General features: G+C 49.9%; 2 protein-coding genes across 8 annotated transcripts in view; one reads left to right on the forward strand and one right to left on the reverse strand.

Annotated features, from left to right (window-relative positions):
* LOC139233157 (uncharacterized) overlaps positions 1-10,965 on the forward strand; it is a 56,602-nt gene extending 45,637 nt beyond the window's left edge. Inside the window, exons 16-18 of the mRNA XM_070863737.1 lie at positions 1,386-1,692; positions 4,279-4,367; positions 9,856-10,965. Coding sequence (XP_070719838.1) covers positions 1,386-1,692; positions 4,279-4,367; positions 9,856-9,903 — 444 coding nt within the window. The 3' untranslated portion in view covers positions 9,904-10,965. The remainder of the gene's footprint in view (positions 1-1,385; positions 1,693-4,278; positions 4,368-9,855) is intronic.
* A 3,386-nt stretch (positions 10,966-14,351) lies between these two features.
* LOC139233158 (G-protein-signaling modulator 1-like) overlaps positions 14,352-24,002 on the reverse strand; it is a 326,419-nt gene continuing 316,768 nt past the window's right edge. For 6 of the 7 annotated variants that reach the window (XM_070863742.1, XM_070863740.1, XM_070863741.1 and 3 more), the window contains 2 exons: positions 22,107-22,327; positions 14,352-17,212 (listed from right to left, as the gene is read on the reverse strand). In XM_070863742.1, coding sequence (XP_070719843.1) covers positions 17,030-17,212; positions 22,107-22,327 — 404 coding nt within the window. In that variant the 3' untranslated portion in view covers positions 14,352-17,029. The remainder of the gene's footprint in view (positions 17,213-22,106; positions 22,328-24,002) is intronic. The other variant, XM_070863744.1, reaches the window with a different exon arrangement.

The following is a 24,002-nucleotide window of genomic DNA, read 5'->3' on the forward strand; positions in this document are numbered from 1 at the left end:
TGGGGCCTCGGTCTAACACATCATTCGAAAGACGGCACCTCCGACAGTGCAGCACTCCCTCAGCACTGCACTGAAGTGCCAGCCTGCTCTTCTTCAAAATATAGATTATTCAATAGGAACAGAGGAATTGCTAGATTGCAAAAGACCAAGGTCCCTCTAGTTCGCCTCCTACCATCCTGGTGGTCACACGATCCAACGATGATGGAGTTGTTGACCAATCACGGCGACCAATCTCTATGAATGAGTCCATAACAGACCCAGACATGAGGACGAGGAAAACCCCCAGTGGGGGAGAGCTTTGGGAAACACAGGTCCAAAGTCACCTGATCCACCCGAGCTCGCTACACTCACCACACGTCATGTCTCAGATTACTGAATACAGTGGTGTGGAATATATCATAAGATTATAAGAATTAGGAGCAGGAGTGGGCCACTCAGCCCCTGGAGCCTACTCCGCCATTCAATGGGATCATGGCTGATCTTCTACCTCAACTCCACTGTCCCCATATTCCTTGGTTCCCTTAATATCCAAAAATCTATTGATCTCTGTCTTGAATGTACTCAACAACTGAGCCACCACAGCCCTCTGGGGTAGAGAATTCCAAAGATTCACCACCCTCTGAGTGAAGAAGTTTCTCCTCATCTCAGTCCTAAATGGCTGACCCCTTATTCTGAGACTGTGACCCCTGGTTCTATACTCCCCAGCCAGGGGAAACATCCTCCCAGCATCTTCCCTGTAAGGATTTTGTATGTTTCAATTAGATCACCTCTCATTCTTCTAAACTCTAGAGAATATAGGCCTAGCCTGCTCAATCTCTCCTCATAGAACGATCCCCGCACCCCCCCCACCCCCCACCATCCCAGGAATCAGTCTGGTGAACCTTGATTGCACCCCTCTATGGCAATTACAGCCTTACTTGGGTAAGGAGACCAAAACTGTACACAATACTCCAGGAGTGGTCTCATTGGGGCCCTATATAACTGCAGTGCCATCTTGGGGCTGAAATGCAGCTCCTGAATCAGGCCTGTTACCGCTGGTTTGCGGTGGAGTCGAGCGGCTGTCCATTTCTGGTCGAATGAAACATTCTCCCAGCATCTACCCTGTAAGGATTTTGTACGTTTCAATGAGATCACACCTCATTCTTCCAAACTCTAGAGAATATAGGCCCGGTCTGCTCAATCTCTCCTCATAAGATAATTCCCCCCCCCCCGCCCCGCCCCCAATCCCAGGAATCAGTCTGGTGAACCTTCATTGCACTCCCTCTATGGCAAGTGTATCCTTCCTTAGGTCCTTGGCCAGTATTCGGACCTGCTCTGTAGTATTAGCATGAATTGTTCTTTTAATGACATCCTTTTGAAGAACATCATTGGATCTTTTAATCCAGGCCGTTGAGAGCCAAATGCAGCAAGAGCAGCAGAGGAAACTGGCCGAGCAGGTCGACTCTGGGCCTGTCGAAGGCATGGTAACTGTGTGTCACCAGTCGCAGGCACAGCAGGAGGCCATGGCTCATCTCCAGCATGCTCCAGTTCAGGCCGACTCTCTGAGTCCGTGCCACAGTCGGGAGGAGCAGTTTCTGAAGCAGCCGGCTCCGTCAGACCTTCAGCAAGCCCTGCAGCTGATCACCGTGACCGACAGGGATTGTCGGGCTCTCGCCTACAGTGCCAGTGCACATAAGCCCTGCATCACCACAGGTTAGTGCAGTGTTATGTGAATCGGCCTCGTATAATACCACCAGAGTCACTGCTACAATACTTAAATCTGAAAGAGGACATTATGCGTACTTAACATAGAAACATAGAAAATAGGTGCAGGAGTAGGCCCTTCGAGCCTACACCACCATTCAATATGGTCATGGCTGATCATGCAACTTCAGTACCCCATAAGATGATGAATCTTGAAACAAAACTTAACCTTATGAGAGACGATGTTGTGTCGTTGAGTGTGTTTGCCTCTGCACGAGTGTGAGTGTGCGCGAGTGTGTGCCTTCACGTGTGTGTGTGTGTGCATGCGCATGTGTATGTGTATTATTTACCAGTAGCATCACAACTGAAGTTGCTTATCTCATTCGGCATAACTGGGGCAGGGGAGAGAATGGGAGGGGGCAGCAGGCAGGGGAGTGGGTGGTTCAGAGGTGGAGTGGGGCAGGAAGAGAGGGCGGGGCAGGGGGTTGAGCAAGGAGAGAGGGAGGGCTGAGGGTAGAGCAGGGGAAAAGGGAGCAGAGCAAAGGAGAAGGGCAGAGCAGGGGAGAAGGGACGGGGCATGAGGAGAGGGGACGGGGCCGGAGGAGAGGGGCGGGGGCGGGGCCAGTGGAGAGGAGTGGGGGCGGGGCAGAGGAGAAGAGAGGAGTGGGGCCGGGGCAGAGGAGAGGAGAGGAGTGGGGCCGGGGGAGAGGAGAGTGGGGGCGGGGCCGGGGGAGAGGAGAGTGGGGGCGGGGTTGGGGGAGAGGAGAGTGGGGGCGGGGCCGGGGGAGAGGCGAGGAGTGGGGGCGGGGCCGGGGGAGAGGAGTGGGGGCGGGGCCGGGGGAGAGGAGTGGGGGCGGGGCCGGGGGAGAGGAGAGGAGTGGGGTTGGGGCCGGGGGAGAGGAATGGGGGCGGGGCCAGAAGAGAGGAGTGGGGCGGGGCCAGAAGAGAGGAGTGCGGACGGAGCCGGGGGAGAGGAGTGGAGGCGGGGCCGGGGGAGAGGAGTGGAGGCGGGGCCGGGGGAGAGGAGTGGAGGCGGGGCCGGGGGAGAGGAGTGGGGGCGGGGCCGGAGGAGAGGAGTGGGGGCAGGGCCGGAGGAGAGGAGTGGGGGCGGGGCCGGAGGAGAGGAGTGGGGACGGGGCCGGAGGCGAGGAGTGGGGGCGGGGCCGGAGGAGAGGAGTGGGGGCGGGGCCGGAGGAGAGGAGTGGGGGCGGGGCCGGAGGAGCGGAGTGGGGACGGGGCCGGAGGCGAGGAGTGGGGGCGGGGGAGGAGGGGAGGAGTGGGGACGGGGGAGGAGGGGAGGAGTGGGGACGGGGGAGGAGGGGAGGAGTGGGGACGGGGGAGGAGGAGAGGAGTGGGGACGGGGGAGGAGGGGAGGAGTGGGGACGGGGGAGGAGGGGAGGAGTGGGGACGGGGGAGGAGTGGGGACGGGGGAGGAGGGGAGGAGTGGGGACGGGGGAGGAGGAGAGGAGTGGGGACGGGGCCGGAGGCGAGGAGTGGGGACGGGGCCGGAGGAGAGGAGTGGGGACGGGGCCGGAGGAGAGGAGTGGGGACGGGGCCGGAGGCGAGGAGTGGGGACGGGGCCGGAGGCGAGGAGTGGGGGCGGGGCCGGAGGCGAGGAGTGGGGGCGGGGCCGGAGGCGAGGAGTGGGGGCGGGGCCGGAGGAGAGGAGTGGGGACGGGGCCGGAGGCGAGGAGTGGGGACGGGGCCGGAGGCGAGGAGTGGGGGCGGGGGAGGAGGCGAGGAGTGGGGGCGGGGGAGGAGGCGAGGAGTGGGGGCGGGGCCGGAGGCGAGGAGTGGGGGCGGGGGAGGAGGCGAGGAGTGGGGACGGTGGAGGAGGCGAGGAGTGGGGACGGTGGAGGAGGCGAGGAGTGGGGGCGGGGGAGGAGGCGAGGAGTGGGGGCGGGGGAGGAGGCGAGGAGTGGGGGCGGGGGAGGAGGCGAGGAGTGGGGGCGGGGGAGGAGGCGAGGAGTGGGGGCGGGGGAGGAGGCGAGGAGTGGGGGCGGGGGAGGAGGCGAGGAGTGGGGGCGGGGGAGGAGGAGAGGAGTGGGGGGCGGGGCAGGGGGAGAGGGGGTGGGGCCGAGGGAGAGGCGAGGGGGCGGGGCCGGAGGAGAGGGGGTGGGGCCGAGGGAGAGGCGAGGGGGCGGGGCCGGAGGAGAGAATGGATCATGGGAAAGGAACAAAGGATTGTCAGTATGGCAGAGAATTAAATAACAGATGAAAGACACTGTAGCTTCAGATCAAGCGAAAATAGCCAGCATCTGTAATGCCCAAAATATTGATGAGAGCATTCTGGTTCTCACAACTTTTGGCACTAATGTGCTGCCAGTTAGAAAGCACTGTGACCGTGATTGCAGAGATATGACCATGGCTATAAGCCACAGCTAGTCCATCGGAAGCAGTGCTCCATGTGGGGACTGCAGCAGCTGCTCACTGTCTTGGCTCTGATGCTTTCCTCCTGTGACGATGGCTATTTATAAATTCCCTCCCCAGCCGCTCTCGCTGAATTCGGTCTGAGTGTTATCCTGACGTCAGGTATTGGATGAAGGGAAAGCCATGCTTTGCGGTTTCACTGTTTGAAATGCTTTCTGCTGTTAGGGGCGCTGGGCCACGTGCCGTGTGCGAGTTTGTCCGGACTGACTTTGCCCCAGGTACCAGGAGCTGGACACCAAGTGAGGGAGCAACAGGTGAGATGGTGTTTGGAGAGGGGAACTCGGAGTGATTACATCAAGCTGCAAAATCCGTCCAACCGTTGTGCTTCAAAGTGTTTGTAATTCACCCCGAGTTGAATTTGCAACTCTGTCTGTCAGTCACCTGGACCCTAAGCTCTGCAATTCCTTCCCTGAATCTTTCCACCTCTCTCCTGCTTTAAGACCTGCCTCTTTGAGCAAGCTTTTGGTCACCTGTCCTAGTGTCGCACTGTCGAAGGTGCCATCTTTCGGATGAGACGTTAAACCGAGGCCCCGTCTGCTCTCTCAGGTGGACATAAAAGATCCCATGGCCACTATTTCGAAGAAGTGCAGGGGAGTTCTCCCCGGTGTCCTGGGCCCAATATTTATCCCTCAACATAACAAAAACAGATTATCCGGTCATTATCACATTGCGCTTTGTGGGAGCTTGCTGTGCGCAAGTTGGCTGCCACATTTCCCACATCAGTGACTACACTCCAAAAGTACTTCATTGGCTGTAAAGCACTTTGAGAAGTCCGGTGGTCGTGAAAAACGCTATATAAATCCACGCCTTTTTTTTTGCCATTTATCTTAAATCTGGTTACTAACGCTCCGGCCAATGGAAAGTTTCTCCCTATCTGTCCTTATCAAAGCCCTTCGTAATTTTGAACGTCTCCATCAAATCTCCACCTTGGCCTTCCCTGCCGTGAGGTGAACGATCCCTATGGTGGCCATTTTGCACCGACAACGCACGATGAATAGAAATGAGATGAACCGCCAGCGAACGCTTTAGTTTTTGCTTTGGTGATGTTGGTTGGGGGGAGGAACATTGGCCACGAGACCGGGGCAACACCTAGAGCTTGTCGGCATCATTCACATTCGCCTAAATCTGGCAGTCTCCAAATCTCCCCCGAGTCAAAATTCAAACCAGGAAGATGGCCTCTCCGCCGACTCCGAAATGTTATTTTTCAAACATGTATTTGTACGAACTGATGCCAAAATGGAAAAGGTGAAGGGGCCGGAATTGACCCCCCCCCCGGCTGAAAGGAGGGTGCTCTCTCACTTTTTTTTTTAGTTGATTCACCGCCACAATCCATGGCACGATGTTGCGCGAGGTTTTGCCCGTTATTAAACCGGGCGGTTAAGTCGGACGTTTGAGGGCCGGAAGTGGTGTTGGTGCAGTGCGGACTCGGCAGCACATCGGCGACGCGTCACAACGTGTGTGCCCACCCCCTCTTCGGTTAAAGGGGAGGGCCGCTGCGAGCTCTGCAGCCATTTTAGTGACGCCCACCGGGCCACCAGGGAAGGTTTCGGCCGGCCCAGCGGCCCAGTACCCAAGGGAGGGGGGGGGGGCGGTGTGCGGGGCTGCCTATTGGCGGGCCGACTGAACCCGTGGCGGCCCTTGTCTGGCCGACCTCGGATGGCGGCCGTCAAGTAAAATAAAATGGCGGCCGCAGCAGTACGCCCTCCCCTTTAAGGGCGGATGCGCCGTCCAGCCTCAGGAAAGCTGTCGGTGGCGCTGACCGGCGGCGGCCCAGCACCCGCGGGACGGAAGGAGGGTCGGCACGGGGTCGACGAGGCGGCCACACAGGTGGAGCGGTGGCGTTCCTCGCCGGGGAAATCCGCAAGGGCAGTTTGTGAAATGTCAGCGACTGAGCGGTGGTTGCTCACCACGCCGTGGACGGTCCGGCTATTAACGGGCGATTTCAGTCCCCGTGCACTCGGCGCTGTTACCCAGCACAGAATCGGTCTTCAGTCCAGGCTGTGGTGCTCTCTCTCTCTCTCCCTGGTTCATTTTAAAACTCTCAAGATTTAATGGTCAGATTTCTCCCTGAGCTGCCGGCTCCAGACCACGAATGGCTGTGTGTCAATGCTCCTCTATCCAGCGAGGGGAAGAACGGGTTGTTTCTGTCGAAGAGGAAGTTGTGTCTGCCACTTGCAGCCAAAACACGGGTGAAAGTGGCAGAATGTTTTACGGTCAGAGAATACAGGGTCTGTGAGCTTCTAAAGAGGGAGGTGCTGTTTTTAAAGACACATTTCTCCCCTGTGCTACACCAGGTGACTGATCGATCTCTCTCCTGTGCACAGTTCATCTGAGCTCGCAGGGTTGATCTCACGTGTGTGTGTGTGTGTGTGTGTGTGTGTGTGTGTGTGACCAATCCACTTCCAGACCGGGTTGAAGCAGGGCTGCGTCATCGCGTCAACCCTTTTCTCGATCTTCCTCGCTGCAATGCTCCACCTCACGCTCAACAAGCTCCCCCCCGCTGGAACTAAACTATAGAACCAGTGGGAACCTGTTCAACCTTCGTCGCCTCCAGACTAGATCCAAGACCGTCCCATCCTCTGTCGTCGAACTACAGTACACGGAAGACGCTTGCGTCTGCGCACATTCAGAGACTGAACTCCAAGCCATCGTCGACATCTTCACCGAGGCGTACAAAAGCATGGGCCTTACACGAAATATCCGTAAGACAAAGGTCCTCCACCAACCTGACCCCACTCATCAAAATCCACAGCACGGCCTTCGACAACGTGGACCACTTTCCATACCTCAGGAGCCTACTATCAGCAAGGGCAGACATTGATGACGAGGTCCAACACCGCCTCCAGTGCGCCAGTGCAGCCTTCGGTCGCCTGAGGAAGAGAGTGTTTGAAGATCAGGCCCTCAAATCTGGCACCAAGCTTATGGTCTACAGGGCTGTAGTAATACCCGCCCTCCTGTATGGCTCAGAGACATGGACCATATACAGTAGACACCTCAAATCGCTCGAGAAATACCACCAACGATGTCTCCGCAAGATCCTGCAAATCCCCTGGGAGGACAGACGCACCAACGTCAGTGTTCTCGATCAGGCCAGCATCGAAGCACTGACCACACTCGACCAGCTCCACTGGGCAGGCTACATTGTCCGCATGTCCAACACGAGACTCCCAAAGCAAGCGCTCTACTCTGAACTCCTACACGGCAAGTGAGCCCCAGGTGGGCAGAGGAAACGTTTCAAGGACACCTTCAAAGCCTCCTTGATAAAATGCAACATCCCCACTGACACCTGGGAGTCCCTGGCCAAAGACCGCCCGAAGTGGAGGAAGAGCATCCGGGAAGGCGCTGGGCACCTCGAGTTTCATCGTCGTGAGCATGCAGAAAACAGGCGCAGGCAGCGGAAGGAGCGTGCGGCAAACCAGACTCCCCACCCACCCTTTCTCAACGACTATCCCACCTGTGACAGAGACTGTAATTCCCGTATTGGACTGTTCAGTCACCCGAGAACTCAATTTCGAGAGACTGCCTATGATGATGATGTGTCGGTCTGTGTGTGCGTGTGTCTGTCGGTCTGTGTGCGAGGGTGGATCTGTGCGGGTCTGTTTGTGTGTGTGTGTGTGTGTGTGTGTGGTGGGGGTCTGTGTGTGTGCAGGTGTGTGTGCGTCTGTGGGTCTGCATGTGTATAATTATCAGGGGAGGACAGGAGAGGCCTCAGATTTGAAGCCTGCTTGTGTGAAGAGTGGGCAAGGTACTGGTAGGCAGCTGGTGCCTTAGGAATTAAATCCCAGTCAGAGTTGGGAGAGGAATGAGGAGAGGTGCATGGGGGCACGGTCTGTCCTTGTGAGAGGTTTGAGGTGCTGTTGTGTATTGCAGTCTCTTGCCTATGCTGTTGTGCTCACTGGCAGTGTTGCATAGAATGACATCGAATGTACAGCACAGAAACCGGCCATCTGACCCAACTGTGGGGAGGCGGACTGGTCACCAGTAACCTCTCTCTGAGTACAGGCAGGTGCTTTAATCTGCACATTAGCTTTGTACACAGTGGCCCATTGAAGAACCGGGTACAAAGAGACAGTGTGAGCTCAAGCCAAAGTATTCGCAAACTCGCAGCACTGTGGAGTGGCCAAGGTACAGATAACGGTAAAAGATTTTGAGTTTCAGCATCTCGCTTGTAATGCTTTAATATGAACTCGTTGTACAGCACAGGAGGAGGCCATTCGGCCCATCGTGCCTGTGCCAGCTCTTTGGTAGAGCAATCCAATTTGTCCCACCCCCGCTGCACTTTCCCTATAGCCCTGTACATTTTTCCCATTCTTGTATTTATCCAATTCCCACTTGAAAGTTACGATCGAATCTACTTCCACCACCTTTCAGGAAGTGCATTCCAGATCATAACAACTCGCTGTGTTAAAAAAAACAAAATGTCCTCATGTCGCCTCTGGTTCTTTTGTCAATCACCTTTATCCTCTGGTTACCCACCCTCCTGCCAGTGGAAAGTTTCTCCTTATTTGCTCTTATCAAAACCCTTTATAATATTGAACACCTCCATTAAATCTAACTTTAACCTCCGCTCTAAGGAGAACAATCCCAGGTTCTCCAGTCTCTCCACATAACTCAAGTTCCACATCCCTGCCACCATTCTGGTAAATCTCCTCCGCACCCTCTCCAAGGCTTGACATTCTTCCTAAAGTCTGGTGCCCAGAATTGGACACACTACTCCAGCTGAGGCCTGACCGGTGTTTTATGCAGGTACTTGTAGTCTAGGATGCTCGAGGCTTTAACAGCTGCCTCAACTTCTCCTGCCACCTTCAAAGATTTGTTTACACACACCCCCCAGGTCTCTCTGTTCCTGAAACCCCTTTCAAATTCTGAATGAAAGGGAGGTGAATTAATAAGTGAATTTTAAAACAGTTTAACATTCAATAAAACAATGTAACATTGGATTTGGCATTATCAGTTGGCAGTTTCTCTGCTGGGAGCGAGGGGAAAAGCCTCAGTTGTTTTAAAATTTGTTGACGGGATGTGGGCGTTACTGGCAAGGCCTGCATTTATTGCCCATCCCTAATTGCCCTTCAGTGGCTTGCTGGACCAGTTCAGAAGACAGTTAAGAGTCAACCACAATGGGTCTGGGGTCACGTATTGGTCAGACTGGGTAAGGGCGGCAGATTTCCTTCCCTGAAGGACATTCGTGAACCAGATGGTTTTTACAACAACCCAATAGGTTCATGGTTACCATTACTGATACCAGCCTTTATTCCAGATTTATTTAAATTCCCCAGTTGCCGTGGTGGGATTTGAATTCTTGTATCCAGGTCATTAACCCTGGAACTCCCTCTCTAAACCTCTCTTTCCTCCTTTTAAGATGCTCCTTAAAACCTACCTCTTTCACCAAGCTTTAGGTCATCTGCCGTAATATCTTCTTTTGTGGCTCGGTGTCAAATTTATCTGCTTTGTCTTATAACACTGCTGGGAAGCACCTTGGGACATTTGTTAAAGATGCTATATAAATAAAAGTTATTATTATTAATATTATTAGTCTCTGGATTACCTGTCCAGTAACATTACCACTATGCTACCATACTCGATATATCTTGCCACAGGCGAATGCAGTTTTTCAATCACTGGGCCCACAATCTGGACCAGGAACTTTCTACTGAAGGAAGGCGGTTGTTATCTGTGAGCGTGAGCCCAAATAGCTGCTTTGTTTTTTCATTTTTCTGTGCGTGTGTCACTTGTTTCCTCTAGATTGCCCCGTCGCTGGGATTCTTCGACGCTCTGCAGTCTAACACCTGAGTAACGCAGCAGGAGACATGGACTGATTCCCCACGGAGCCCAAAGACATATCTCATCAATATAACAATCACAGCCAGAGCGTTGGACTGCAGCCTGATCATGTTTGGGAGGCGATTGCTATATTTTTATACACAGATACTTTTATTTTTGCGGCGGGGGGAAAGAATATGGAAATCTTTTTGAGTCTGGGGTCATGGAAGAACAAAATCGGTTTTGCCCAGTAATCTCTGGGTGGGATCAGCGATGACTTTGTAAATGATGATATTGTGGTGGTGAAATCGGGCACCTTATTGTGTCCTTGCTGAATGACACCAGCTCTTCTAATCAGTGTGGTCACACTGTGCTCTGACGGTGCGTACAATCTGCAGATTCCTTCTTGCATAGTGTGCAGTATTTAGCTGTGTCTGACTGGTGCAATTATTATTCTGTTGAGGGGGCTTGGAAAAGGGGCTTTTTTGTGTGTGTGTGTTTTCTCCCCTTTTTATTCACCCTAACCCCTGCTCCCCTCCTTCAGCTGCCTCAATACCCCTGCACCTCCTGCAGGTGAGTCAAACAGGTGGGCACTGCCAATACTGCTGTTTGCCACCTGCCAGCTGGTGTGCGAGAGGGCCCAGCCCATCTGCCCCCCCCATTGCACGGTAACTGTGTTGGGACGTTCAGTGAGGGATGACACCTGATCCAGGAGCTGCCCCACCGCACAATCCCCGCCAACAGCCACCATTCAGAAAGACACAAGCTTTGCAGTCGACTGAATCTGACAGTGAAGATTGTTGTGTGAGGCCCCTCATTTTTCAGGACTGCCCCCTCCCCCCTACACAGGATTTGTTCACTTACAGCCAGATGCTCTCTGCTTGAAGCCTATTTTTCAATAAGAACAGAATCTGAGAAATGCTCTTTATAATAGTGGGTTACCTTTTGATGCGGTTGTTGTACATTTATTTTTAGCACAGCATTTTGCAGGAATGAACGTTTATCCGAATGCAACTAATGCAATAATCTGAATGTCTGTATTTGTATTTTCTTCTGATTCAAGATAAAATTACCAAAAAGATTATATTACAATCAATGTGTTAGTGTTGCAGAAATTGTTTGGCATTATGCAAGTAGTTTGGAGTTAAACAACAACAACTTGTATTTATACAGCGCCTTTAATGTAGTGAAACATCACAAGGCGCTTCACAGGAGTATTGTGTGATTAAAAATTTGACACCGAGCCACATAAGTAGAAATTAGCGCAGTTGACCAAAAGCTTGGTCAAAGAAAGAGGTTTTAAGGAGTGTCTTGAAGCAGGAGAGAGGTGGAGAGGTGGAGAGGTTTAGGCGGGGAGTTCCAGAGCTTGGGGGCCCAGGCAACAGAAGCCGCAGCCAACAATGGTTGAGCGATTATAATCAGGGATGCTCAGGAGAGCAGAATTAGAGGAGCGCAGACATCTTTGCAGGGGGGAGGGGGGTTGTGGGGCTGGAGGAGATTATAGAGATCGGGAGGGGCGAGATCATTGAGGGATTTGAAAATATACATATCCTATTACATATAAAAAGTACTGACCAATTCCCCTTTTGTAGTATTTGTACTCCAGCCTGTGTTTTGTGCCCATACAGGGTTTGTTTCAGTGGGCAGAAGTGGTGGCTTGCTTGCGTAGTTCAGATGTGTGACATTGAGCTGGGGGTCAAGCATTCTCAGAGCACTGATGACAAGGCCACACTCTTGCTTCATAGAAATGTGTTTGTTTTAAACAACTGAGTGGCTTGCTAGAGCACTTCCGCGGTCGTTGAGTCACCCACGGGTGTGGGACTGGAGTGATGCTGGACCTGACGGTTATTAGAACCTTAAGTATATATCCAATGACCTTTTGAAAGTTACTATTGAATCTGCGACTACCGCCCTTTCAGGCGGGGACGCTGTCCTGATACAAGTTATTTTGGGAGGGGTAGGGAGGACGGAGGAGATGAGCCATATGTTACAGTTTTCACCGTATGTATAAATAAAGCTGTGATTTGGGACGTGTGTTTACAGGGAAGTGTGTGGGGGGGGGAAGAGGAGGAGGGGGGGATAGGAAGGTTTTTTTCATGGACAACAGTGATGAGAATGTGGAACTTGCTACCACATGAAGTAGTTGAGGCAAATTGCATAGATGCATTTAAGGAGGTTAGATAAGCACAGGAGGAAGAAAGAAATAGAGGATAAGCTGATTAGGGTGAGATGAAGTAAGGTGGGAGGAGGCTCGTGTGGAGCATCAACACTGGCACAGACCAGTTGGGCCGAATGGCCTGTTTCTGTGCTGTAACATCCTATGTAATTGGAGGAGGCTTCACTGAGTGAAGGCCAGGGGCTTCATAACTGGCAGACAGGAAAACCGGGAGCCTAGTCTATCTGGGCCAGCTGCCTAGTCAGTTTAGAAGCAGAACCATAGAGCAGTTTGCACATCTGTACCGTGGGAATATGGGACCCAATACAGGGCGAGGAAAATAAAAGTAAATTCAGCTTCTGCACCAGGATAAGGCAAGTTGCTGCTTGAAGGGCTGACTGCACCTCAGTGATTTGACACAATCTCAGGTCAAAGTTCCCCTGAAGCATAAAGCGTGGAGGTCGCTGGCGCGCTCTATGGGAACTGCTTTCTCACCTGGAGTGCCACAACGTGAAGCCTCATTATCACTGTCTCGCGAAGGGAAGTAATTCCCATTTTACTGGGCCTGGTGAGTGAAATCTGTCCCCGAGAGAGGTTTGAGGTGCTGCTGTTTATTGCACAGGCTCTTGCCTATGCTGTTCTGCTCACTGGCAGTGTTGCATAGCATTACATAGAATATACAGCACAAACAGGCCCCTGGATTCAGTTTGTGACAAAGATATTTACAATCTATATTAATGACTTGGATGAAGGGACCGAGTGTAATGTAGCCAAGTTTGCTGATGATACAAAGATGGGTGGGAAAGCAAATTGTGAGGAGGCCACAAAACATCTGCAAAGGGATGTAGACAGGCTAAGTGAGTGGGCAAGAATTTGGCAGATGGAGTAAATGTGAGGTTATCCACTTTGGCAGAAATAATAAAAAAGCAAATTGCAATTTTTCTCCATTTAAATTATAAAGTGCTGCAGTACAGAGGGATCTGGGGGTCCTTGTGCATGAAACACAAAAAGTTAGTCAGCAGGTACAGCAAGTAATCAGGAAGGCAAATGGAATGTTGGCCTTTATTGCAAGGCGGAGAGAGTATAAAAGCGGAGAAGTCTCGCTACAACTGTACAGGGTATTGGTGAGGCCACACCTGAAATACTGCGTACAGTTTTGGTCTCCGTATTTAAAGAAGGATATACTTGCATTGGAGGCTGTTCAGAGAAGGTTCACTAAGTTGATTCCAGAGATGAGGGGGTTGACTTATGAGGAAAAGTTGAGTAGGTTGGGCCTATGCACATTGGAGTTCAGAAGAATGAGAGGTGATCTTATTGAAACTTATAAGATAATGAAGGAGCTCGACAAGGTGGATGCAGAGAGGATATTTCCACTCATAGGGGAAGCTAAAGCCAGGGGACATAGTCTCAGAATAAGGCGCTGCCCATTTAAAACTGAGAAGGAGAAATTTCTTCAGGGTTGTAAATCTGTGGAATTCTCTGCCCCAGAGAGCTGTGGAGTCATTGAATATATTTAAGGTGGAGATAGACAGAATTTTGAGTGATAAGGGAGTCGAGGGTTATGGAGAGCGGGCAGGGAAGTGGAGCTGAGTCCATGATCAGATCAGCCATGATCTTATTGAATGGCAGAGCAGGCTCGAGGGGTCAAATGGCCTACTCCTGCTCCTATTTATGTTCTTCTATATAGTGCCTTTCATAATCTCAGGATATGATAAAATACTTTACAGCCAGTGAAGTACTCTTTGAAGCATAGTCACTGTTGTAATGTAGGAAATGTTGCAGCCAATTTTTGCACAGTAAGCTCTCACAAACAGCAATGCGATAATGACCACCTCATCTGGTTTTTTTTGTGAAGTTGGCTGAGGGATAAATATTGGCCCAGGACACCAGGGATAATTCCTCCTTTGCTCTTCTTCGAAATAGTGCTGTAGGATCTTTTACGTCCACCTGAGAGAGCAGATGGGGCCTCGGTTTAACGACTCACCCTTAGTACTGCACTGGAGTGTCAGCCTGGTCCATCTGTGTCTGTGTATATTATATTATATATATTATACCTCAAGGTGGGCCCATGTGGAGGTATAGTGCATAGAGAACTAGAAAAAGGGAGGAAAGGGAGAAAATGAGCACAGAAATTGCTGATGAATACTGCAAAACATTTACTGGATACAAAAATCTAGAAAAGGAAAGACTTGCATTTATATAGCACCTTTCACGACCACTGGACGTCCTAAAGTGCTTTGCAGAGATACATTTTTTTTTAACGTTTAGTCACTGTTGTAATGTAGGAAACCCAATGTAAACCCAAAACAACTGGTGCACAATTTGTATTTTTATTACAAGCTTGTGTAAAATTTAATACATTGCAGTTTCATTCGATTTACATCTGTTAGGTAAAATCAGCCCATCGTATTTACAGAACAGTACGGATTTTCAAATCACTTTTAAAATCAAAAAACAAAAGCATTAGGTACTGGCAGTGTTTGGAAAAAAATCGTACTGGAAAGGGGTTCCAGAATGTTAAAGGGACAGCAGCAGATACAACACGAGACAGCAGATACAACACGGGACAGCAGATAGAGCACCCCAAGAGCATTTTTATTTACACCAAAATAAAAATTAAATAATCTTCCCCCAGGTTGATTTCTCTCGAGCCAGAGCAAAGAATTAGCCTGTAGTTTTTTGTGCTTCTCTGGCCCCCTGTTCTCCAGTACCCTGGTGTACTGAGTGTCACCCTGGGTCTTTTATATACGCAGTTATGTAGATAGAAAACGTCAACATGTTACAAAAAGCTGTAAAGGAAATTTTCTACCAAAGGAGTCATTTATATCACTCTTGCTCTCTCTCCATGTTTTAAAGACGATGTCTGTCGCAGGTTACGTCACCAGACTGCGTGCACACACAGCAGGGGTAAGTCTTCCTCCAAAAATACATGTACACACTCTGCAGAAATAACTGAAGCAGTTAGAAAGACATAAAAGAAAGGACTTGCATTTATATAGCGCCTTTCACTACCTCAGGACGTCCCAAAGCACTTCACAGCTAATTAAGTACTTTTTGAAATGTAGTCACTGTTGAAATGTAGGAGAAACAAGTTGCGCACGCAAGCTCCCACAAACAGCAATGTAATAATCTGTTTTTAGTGACATTGATTGAGGGATAAATATTGGCCCAGGACACCGGGGATAACTCCCCTGCTCTTCGAAATAGTGCCATGGGATCTTTTACGGCTACCTGAGAGGGCATAGATTAGTCATTGTGTTAAGTTTATTTGACAAAATGTGATTTAAAAAAAAATATACAAAACAGCTGTATTAGAAATACAACATGGAAACGTTATTACTTCACTGAACGAATTCTACATTAAATTGAGGGGATCTCTGCATTTGAACTGCTTATAAAGAGGTTGGGAACAGGTGCAGTCTTGTGAAGGAATACACTGTCTTTCGAACAAGGAGAGACGATCAGTTTAGGAGAAAGGTGTTAGAAAACTGACTCGGAAAATGACAGACAGCATATGCAACTGTACAGGCCACAGATTCAGCACCTAAATTTCTCTCACCAACTTGGAGTCTGTTGTTGGAAAGATTCAGCCATGCTTAAAGAGCACGCAGAGAATTTGAGAATTGCATTTGATTACTTCCCTTGTGGTTTTTAATTACATTCACATTCTAAAACAAAAAGAAATTGTTTCTGAATAAAGATAAAAGTAATATATTATTAAACATTAAATGCAAACCATCACATTTCAAGTATGTTTAACATTTGAAAATGTACACATTGTGCTGTACATTGGTTTGGAACATGGATAAGTTTGTATGAAGCTTCTTACTCCACGAATTTAACGGTGGTGTTAGCCTGTGTGTTCTTTAAACGAGGAAGGAATTCCACTTATACTCTTTAAGCAGTTGTACGCCAGCATCCCACTGCATAGTTTCAAGGTTACAGATGTTCATTTCCATTAGTATTATATCATTATTTAGCCCCTCCCTTTCATCGCATGTAGAAAGCTTTAATTAAATTTAATGTCCCTTTTAATTTAAAAAGAAAAGTTTGCCGATGTAATCCAAGGGCTCTGCTGTACAGGTCATGAACGGGGCACCTCAAGTCTGTGGATGGAACCGGCCACACATCCCCAAATTACTCCCGTACAAAGTCTGCGGTGCTGTCAGTGTCCACAAATCTTTTGGGATCGATCCCCGTGAGATACGGCTCCGTACACCAACCTGTATAACTCTGTGTACATATCTGCATTTTGGCCTTTTGTTGAGAGTAGAAGATAGTGTCCACCACTGGTGTAAGATATCACTCTCACAATCCAGGAGCTGCACTCTTCCACAGATAGCGCCACAATGGTTGATCGATTTAACCTTATCTACACCTTTAAATATTAAATCTCTCAGTCCCTGATATTTCAGAACAGAGAAAGTAATGGCAACTAGACCCATTCAACGAGAGTAAACATTATATTCACCCAACATTGCACTGTGAATGGTCAAAGCAAAGGAACTGAATTTATCTCAAAATGTCTCTAGTGTTTGTGCGTGGACAACGTGTATGTCTCAATCAAGTGTGGTGTGTGTGTATAACGTATGTATGTGTACATGGGTATTTGTGTGTGACTATAGACCCACATTTTCTATAGTACCAACGGATTTTACATTCATTCAATGCCATCACGTTACACAATAACCTAAAGCCGTGCTTGTATCTCTCCATCTCCCATAGATAGACGACTTTCGTACCACTTTAAAAAAACACAAATGCCTCTACTTTGACTTGTTGATTGTAGGGTTTTTAAAAATATCACCTCCTCGGCAACTCTCTTAAGCTGCACGGTCATCTAGATTCGTTTGCTGATCTGGCAGGGATAGTTGGGACAGCTTTCGGCCCGGGCTGCTTGCTCACAGTGTTAGCGGGGGGTATGTGGGGAGTGGGGTGGGGGTGGGCACCGATCCGTACAGTGAGTCCAGCTTGTTGACCAGTCTATGGGTGAAGCGCTGCTCAGCTGGAGCCCGGCGTGCTCTGTTCCAGCCCCTCGCGGCTCGACGGGAGATCGACTCGCTGCTCGTCCATCCGCTTGGCCTGCACCCGCTGGATCAAGCTGAAGAAATCCTCGTCGGGGACGGTGGGCCCCCGCGGGGTCGGGCTGGGGGGTGCACATCTCTGGTCGTCGATCCTGGACGACTGCGGGAGAGAAGGGATCACCTCAAGTCAACAAGACATCAACCAGCGCACTCGAGAATCAGGGGGGGCCACTTTATCACAACGGGACAGGGGTAGAGTAACAATAGAAATACTTGCATTTATATAGCACCTTACAGGGGATGGGAAGAGATTGAGTGGGGAGGAGGAAGTGGATAGGAACTGGAGGAGGCCCTTCAGCCCCTCCAGCCTGTTCCGCCATTCAATTAGATCACGGCTGATATGTATTTTAACTCCAGATTTATGGGTGGTGGTACATCTTTGGAATTCTCTACCCCAGAGAGCTGTGGAGGCTCAGTCTTTGAGTATATTCAAGACGAGATCGATAGATTTTTGAATATTAAGGGAATCGAAGGATATGGGGACAGGAAAGTGTTGAGGTAGAAAATCAGCCATGATATTATTGAATGGATGAGCAGGCTCGAGGGGCCGAATGGCCTACTCCTGGTCCTAATTCTTATGTTCTTATTTCCACTATCCTTTGTGTGAAGAAGTGCTTCCTGACATCACCCCTGAACAGCCTGGCTCTAATGCCTTTAAAGGGCCTGGGTGGGGGAAGAGAAAGAGAGAGGGGAAGGAAAAATAGATTTTATCCCATAGTCGCACCTATGCTCCTGCTGTGCTGAGGCCAACGTAGCCACTAATTTTATTTTTGGGGGCTGTGGGGCCCACGCGCGGTTACTTCCATTGTTGAGCTGTTGAGCGGCCTGCTCGGGACTGGCCGTGCAGCTCGAGGGGAATGTTGGTCGAGGCAGCACTGGAGGTGACTACAGTCAGCCTCAATGCCGTTGTGTTAGGAAGTGGGGAGGTAGGAATAATTCAGCTGATGTTTGTGCTCTTGATCACTACACCCTGCAGGGTCTTGTGGAAGTCTGAGCGTGGAGATCAGCAATGGGCAATTACCCCCTGGATGGGGGGGTGGGGGGGGGATTCAAAAGGCTAGTAATGTCATTACTGCAGGTTTTGAGCATCCCTGATTATAATCACTCAACCATTGGTGGACGTGCCTTCTGTTGCCTAGACCTTAAGCTCTGGAACTCCCTTCCTAAACCTCTCTGCCTCTCTTTCCTCCTTCAAGACGTTCCTTAAAACCGATCTTTTTGACCAACCTGTCCTAATTTCTCCTAATGTAGCTCAGTGTCAAATATTTTGTCTCATAACACTCCTGTGAAGCGCCTTGGGACATTTCATTACGTTAAAGGTGCTATATAAATACAAGTTGTTGTTTATACTGAATCAATCGTAAGTTGATCACGGAAGGTCTACGACCAATATATATATAAAAATTCACTTGTGGGATGTGGGTATCGCTGGTAAGGCCGGCATTTATTGCCCATCCATAGTTGCCCTCGAGGAGCTGGTGATACAACGGAGTGTCTCGCTCAGCCACTTCAGAGGGGCAGTTAAGAGTCAAACCGCATAGGTGTGGGACTGGAGTCACATATAGGCCCAGACCGGGTAAGGGCGGCAGAGTTCCTTCCCTAATGCACATCAGTGAACCGATTGGGTTTTGACGACAATCCAACAGCTTCATGGTCGCTTTTACTGACACCCGCTTTTTAAACTGAATTCGCATTCTCAAACGGCCCTGGTAGGACTTGAACTCGCAATGTGTGGATTATTAGTTTTTGCACAAATGATACACATCATGGAATGACATAACACAGATGGATGCCATTCGACCCACCAGGCCTGTGGCAGCTATTTGGAAGAGCTATCCAATTAGTCCCACTTCTCCATAGCCCTGTGTATTTTTCCCTTCAAGTATTTATCCAACGCCCTTTTGAAAGTTACTATTGAATCTGCTCCCACCGCCCTTTCAGGCAGCGCGTTCCCGATCACAACAACTCGCTGCGTAAATAAAATTCTCCTCATCTCCCCTCGGGTTCTTTTGCCAATGATCTTAAATCTGTGTCCTCTGGTTACTGACCCTTCTGCCACTGGAAACAGTGTCTCCTTATTTATCCTATCAAAACTCTTCATGATTTTGAACACCTTCGTCAAATCTCCTCTTAACCTTCTCTGTTCTAAGGAGAACAACCCAAACTTCTTCAGTCTCTCCACATAACTGATGTCCCTCATCCCGGGTACCATTCTAGTAAATCTCCTCTGCCCCTTCTCCAAGGCCTTGACATTCTTCCTAAAGTGCGGTGCCCAGAATTGAACACAATACCCCAGCTGAGGCCTAACCCATGTTTTTATAAAAGTTTAGCATAACTTCCTGGATTTTGTACGCCGTTCCTCTATTGATAAAGCCATGGATCCCCTAGGCTTTTCTAACAGCCTTCTCAACTTGTCCTGTCACTTTCAAAGATTTGTGTACATCATATCATCATAGGCAGTCCCTCGGAATCGAGGAAGATTTGCTTCCTCTCTTAGCATGAGTTCTTAGGTGGCTGTACAGTCCAAGACGAGTCCCACAGTCTCTGTCACAGGTGGGACAGATAGTCGTTGAGGGAAAGGGTGGGCAGGGAGCCTGGTTTGCCGCACGCTCCTTCCGCTGCCTGCGTTTGATTTCTGCATGCTCTCGGCGACGATACTCGAGGAGCTCAGCGCCCCCCCCGGATGCATTTCCTCCACTTAGGGCGGTCTATGGCCAGGGACTCTCAGGTGTCAGTGGGGATGTTGCACTTTATCAGGGAGGCTTTGAGGGAGTCCTTGTAACGTTTCCTCTGCCCGCCTTTAGCTCGTTTGCCGTGGACAAGTTCAGAGTAGAGCGCTTGCTTTGGGGGGGTCTCGTGTCTGGCATGCGAACTGTGTGGCCTGCCTAGCAGAGCTGATCAAGTGTGGTCAGTGCTTCAATGCAGGGGATGTTGGCCTGGATGAGGACGCTAATGTTTGTGTGTCTGTCCTCCCAGGGGATTTGCAGGATCTTGCGGAGACATCGCTGGTGATATTTCTCCAACGACTTGAGGTGTCTGCTGTACATGGTCCATATCTCTGAGCCATACAGGAGGGCGGGTATTACTACAGCCCTGTAGACCATGAGCTTAGTGACAGTTTTGAGAGACTGGTCTTCAAACACTCTTTTCCTCAGGCGGCTGAAGGCTGTACTGGCGCACTGGAGGCTGTGTTGGATCTTGTCGTTAATGCCTGCTCTTGTTGATGGGAGGCTCCCGAGATGTGGGAAGTGGTCCACGTTGTCCAGGGCCGTGCCGTGGATCTTGATGTTTGGGGGGCAGTGCTGTGCGGCGAGGACAGGCTGGTGGAGGACCTTTGTCTTACTAATGTTTAGCGTAAGGCCCATGCTTTCATGCACCTCGGTAAATACGTCGACTATGTCCTGGAGTGCAGCCTATGTGTGTGCACAGACGCAGGCGTCGTCCGTGTACTGTAGCTCAACGACAGAGATTGGGGTGGTCTTGGACCTGGCCTGGAGACGGTGAAGGTTGAACAGGTTCCCACTGGTTCTGTAGATTAGTTCCACTCCAGCGGGGAGCTTATCAACTGAGAGGTGGAGCATGTCAGCAAGGAAGATTGAGAAGAGGGTTAGGCCGATGACGCAGCCCTGCTTGACCCCGGTCCAGACGTGGATTGGGTCTGTGATGTATCCGTTGGTAAGGATCACGGCCTGCATGTCGTTGTGGAGCAGGCGGGGGATAGTGACGTACTTTTGGGGGCATCCGAAACGGAGGAGGACGCTCCATAGACCCTCGCGGTTGACAGCGTCAAAGGCCTTTGTAAGGTCGAAGAAGGCCATGTATAAGGGCTGGCGCTGTTCCCTGCAGCTGTCGTGCTGCAAAAGTCATGTCTGTTGTGCCCCGGAGGGGACGAACTCTGCACTGCGACTCCGGGAGGAGCTCCTCGGTCACGGGGAGAAGACGGTTGAGGAGGACTCTAGCGATGACTTTCCCATTGGCTGATAGCGGGGAGATTCCTCTGTAGTTGCCGCAGTCGGACTTGTCCCCTTTTTTAAAGATGGTCACGATCACTGCATCTCTAAGATCTCCCGGCATGCTCTCCTCCCTCCAGATGAGAGAGATGAGGTCATGTATTCGCGCCAGTAGTGCCTCTCCACCATACTTCAGTGCCTCAGCAGGGATTCCACCCGCTCCCCTAGCCTTGTTGGTTTTTAGATGTCTTATGGCCTTTTCTACCTCGTGCAGTGTTGGGGTCTCACTGGGGTGATGGTGGATAGCATGCTGCGGAATGGAGTCGAGAACACTCGAGTCAAAGGCAGAGTATCGACTGAGGAGATCTTCGAAGTGTTCCTTCCAGCGGGCCCTGACTGCCTCGGTGTCCTTGGCCAGGAGCGGGGTGGGGCCTTGGGAGTTTGGTCCGTAGGTGGCCTTGACTGCGATGAAGAATCCTCGCACATCATGGCTGTCGGCCAGCTGCTGTATCTCCTGTGCTTTCTCCATCCACCACCTGTTCTTTAGGTCTCAGGTTTTTTGTTGGACCTTAGCCAAACACCCCCAGGTCTCTCTGTTCTGGCACTCCCTTTAAAATTATTCCATTTAGTTTATATTGCCCCTCCTCATTCTTCCGATCAAAATGTATCACTTCACACTTCTCGGTGCTAAATTTCACCTGCCATGTGACTGCTCATTTCACCAGTCTGTCTATGTCCTCCTGAAATCTGCTACTATCCTCATTGTTTACTCCACTTCCCAGTTTTGTGTCATCTGCAAACTTTGAAATTGTGCCCTGTATACCCCCAATGCCAGATCATTCATATATATCAAAAAGTGCAGTGGTTCTAATACCTACCCCAAAAGACCCGTTCACCACTACTCTCTGCTTTCTGTCTCTAATCCTATGGGCTTTCATTTTAATATATTCATGCACATGATATGATGCCTATATATATATTTTTTTAAAAGAACGGGCTTTTTCCCTCATATCCGTACCGAGACATATTCCTCACAGCTCCTACCTGGCATTTCATTAACATGTTGAAAAACTCGTCTCCGGGCTCCTGAGGATCTCCGTCTGGCCGCAGATGTCCCATCACCACCTGGCTGTTGTTGTGCGTGATCCTCAGTCCGGGCAGATTGCCCACGTTGGCTCGCTGGTCGTCTAGCCTCCGACTCTGGGAACTCGCTATCAAGTCGAAAAACTCCTCCGTCTGTGGCGATGCAATGAGCGCAGTCTGAGCTACAGTGGGCGGAGAGAGGGAAGAGCGGTTAACTTATGTCGGGACGCCAGCTGTCTGTATCGGGCGGCAAAGCTACACGTCACTGGATTCAACAAAGGTAGGCAGAGGGGTGAACTTGCATTTATAAAACGCCTTGCAACCCCTCAGGATATTCCACAATTTATTCATTATTTCTGAAGTGTGATCACAGCTGCTCTTGCAGGCAAACGCTCGGGCTGATTTGCGGCCCACAAGACTGCTTAACACAAAAGCAAAATACTGCGGATGCTGGAATCTGAAATAAAAACAGAAAATGCTGGAAATACTCAGCGGGTCAGGCAGCATCATGGAGAGAGAAACAGAGTTAACGTTTCAGGTCGGTGACCCATCGGCAGGACTGGGAAACAGATTCTTAAGCAGCAGCATCTGTGGAGAGAATCTGTTGCATCTCGAACTTTACTGAAGAATCTGTTACATCTCGAGATTTTCCAGTTCTGACGAAGGGTCACAAACTGTTTCTTTCCACAAATGACCGCTTAACCTGTGATTGGCGCTGTTTGCTGAGTGAATGTTGACCAGGCCATTTTTCAGTGCCGTTAAACTGAGGCCCCGTCTGCCCTCTCAGGTGGACGTAAAAGATCGCGTGGCACTATTTCGAAGAAGAGCAGGGGAGTTCTCCACGGTGTCCTGGTCAATTTTAATCCCTCAACCAACATCACTAAAAAAATCAGATTATTTGGTCATTTATCACATTGGCTATTTGTGGGAGCTTGCTGTGCGCAAATTGGCTGCCCTGTTTCCTACATTACAAAAGTGACAACACTTCAAAAAGTACTTCATTGACTGTAAGGCGCTTTGGGATATACCGAGGTCGTGAAAGGCGCTATATAAATGCAAGCCTTTTCTTGTATTGTAGTACAGGTAAACTTATAGTGATGGCCAACTTGGTGACATGGTTTGACCGTCAATGACCCAACCATGCACTGACTCTTGCGATGGATTGCATTATCTGAGGTTTAAATGGATTAATTAAACCTATCTTCCACTCTTTAACACAAATCACATCTCTCCTGTCAGCATTCCAAACTGCTCTTAGTTTCTCACCATATCAGGAATTAATTATTACATGTTTGTGTTCAGAGAGATTTGGGTGTCCTTGTAAAGGAAACCCAAAGTTAGAATGCAGGTACAGCAAGCAATTAGGCAAATGGCAGGCTGGCCTTTATTGGGGTTGGAGTACAAGAGTAAAGAAGTCTTACTACAATTGTACAGATCTTTGGTTAGACCACACCTGGAGTACTGTGCACAGTTTTGATCTCCTTATCTGAGGAAAGACATAACTTGCCTTGGAAGTGGTGCAGCGAAAGTTTAGTAGATTAATTCCCGGGATGAGAGGGCTGCCCTATGAGGAGAGATTGATTAGATTGGGCCTATACTCTCAGGAGTTTAGAAGAATGAGAGGTGATCCCATTGAAACATACAAGCTTCTGATGGGGATTGTCAGGGTAGATGCAGGGAGGATGTTTCCCCTGGCTGGACTCTAGAAATGGGGGGCACAGTCTCCGGATAAGGGGTAGACCATTTAAGACTGAGATGAGGAGGAATTTCTTCACTCAGGGGGTTGTGAATATTTGGAATTCTGTATCCCAGAGGGCTGTGGATGCTGAGTCGTCGAACATATTCAAGGCCGAGATA

The sequence above is a fragment of the Pristiophorus japonicus genome, chromosome 20 (assembly GCF_044704955.1).
Source record: "Pristiophorus japonicus isolate sPriJap1 chromosome 20, sPriJap1.hap1, whole genome shotgun sequence".
Lineage (NCBI taxonomy): Eukaryota > Metazoa > Chordata > Chondrichthyes > Pristiophoridae > Pristiophorus > Pristiophorus japonicus.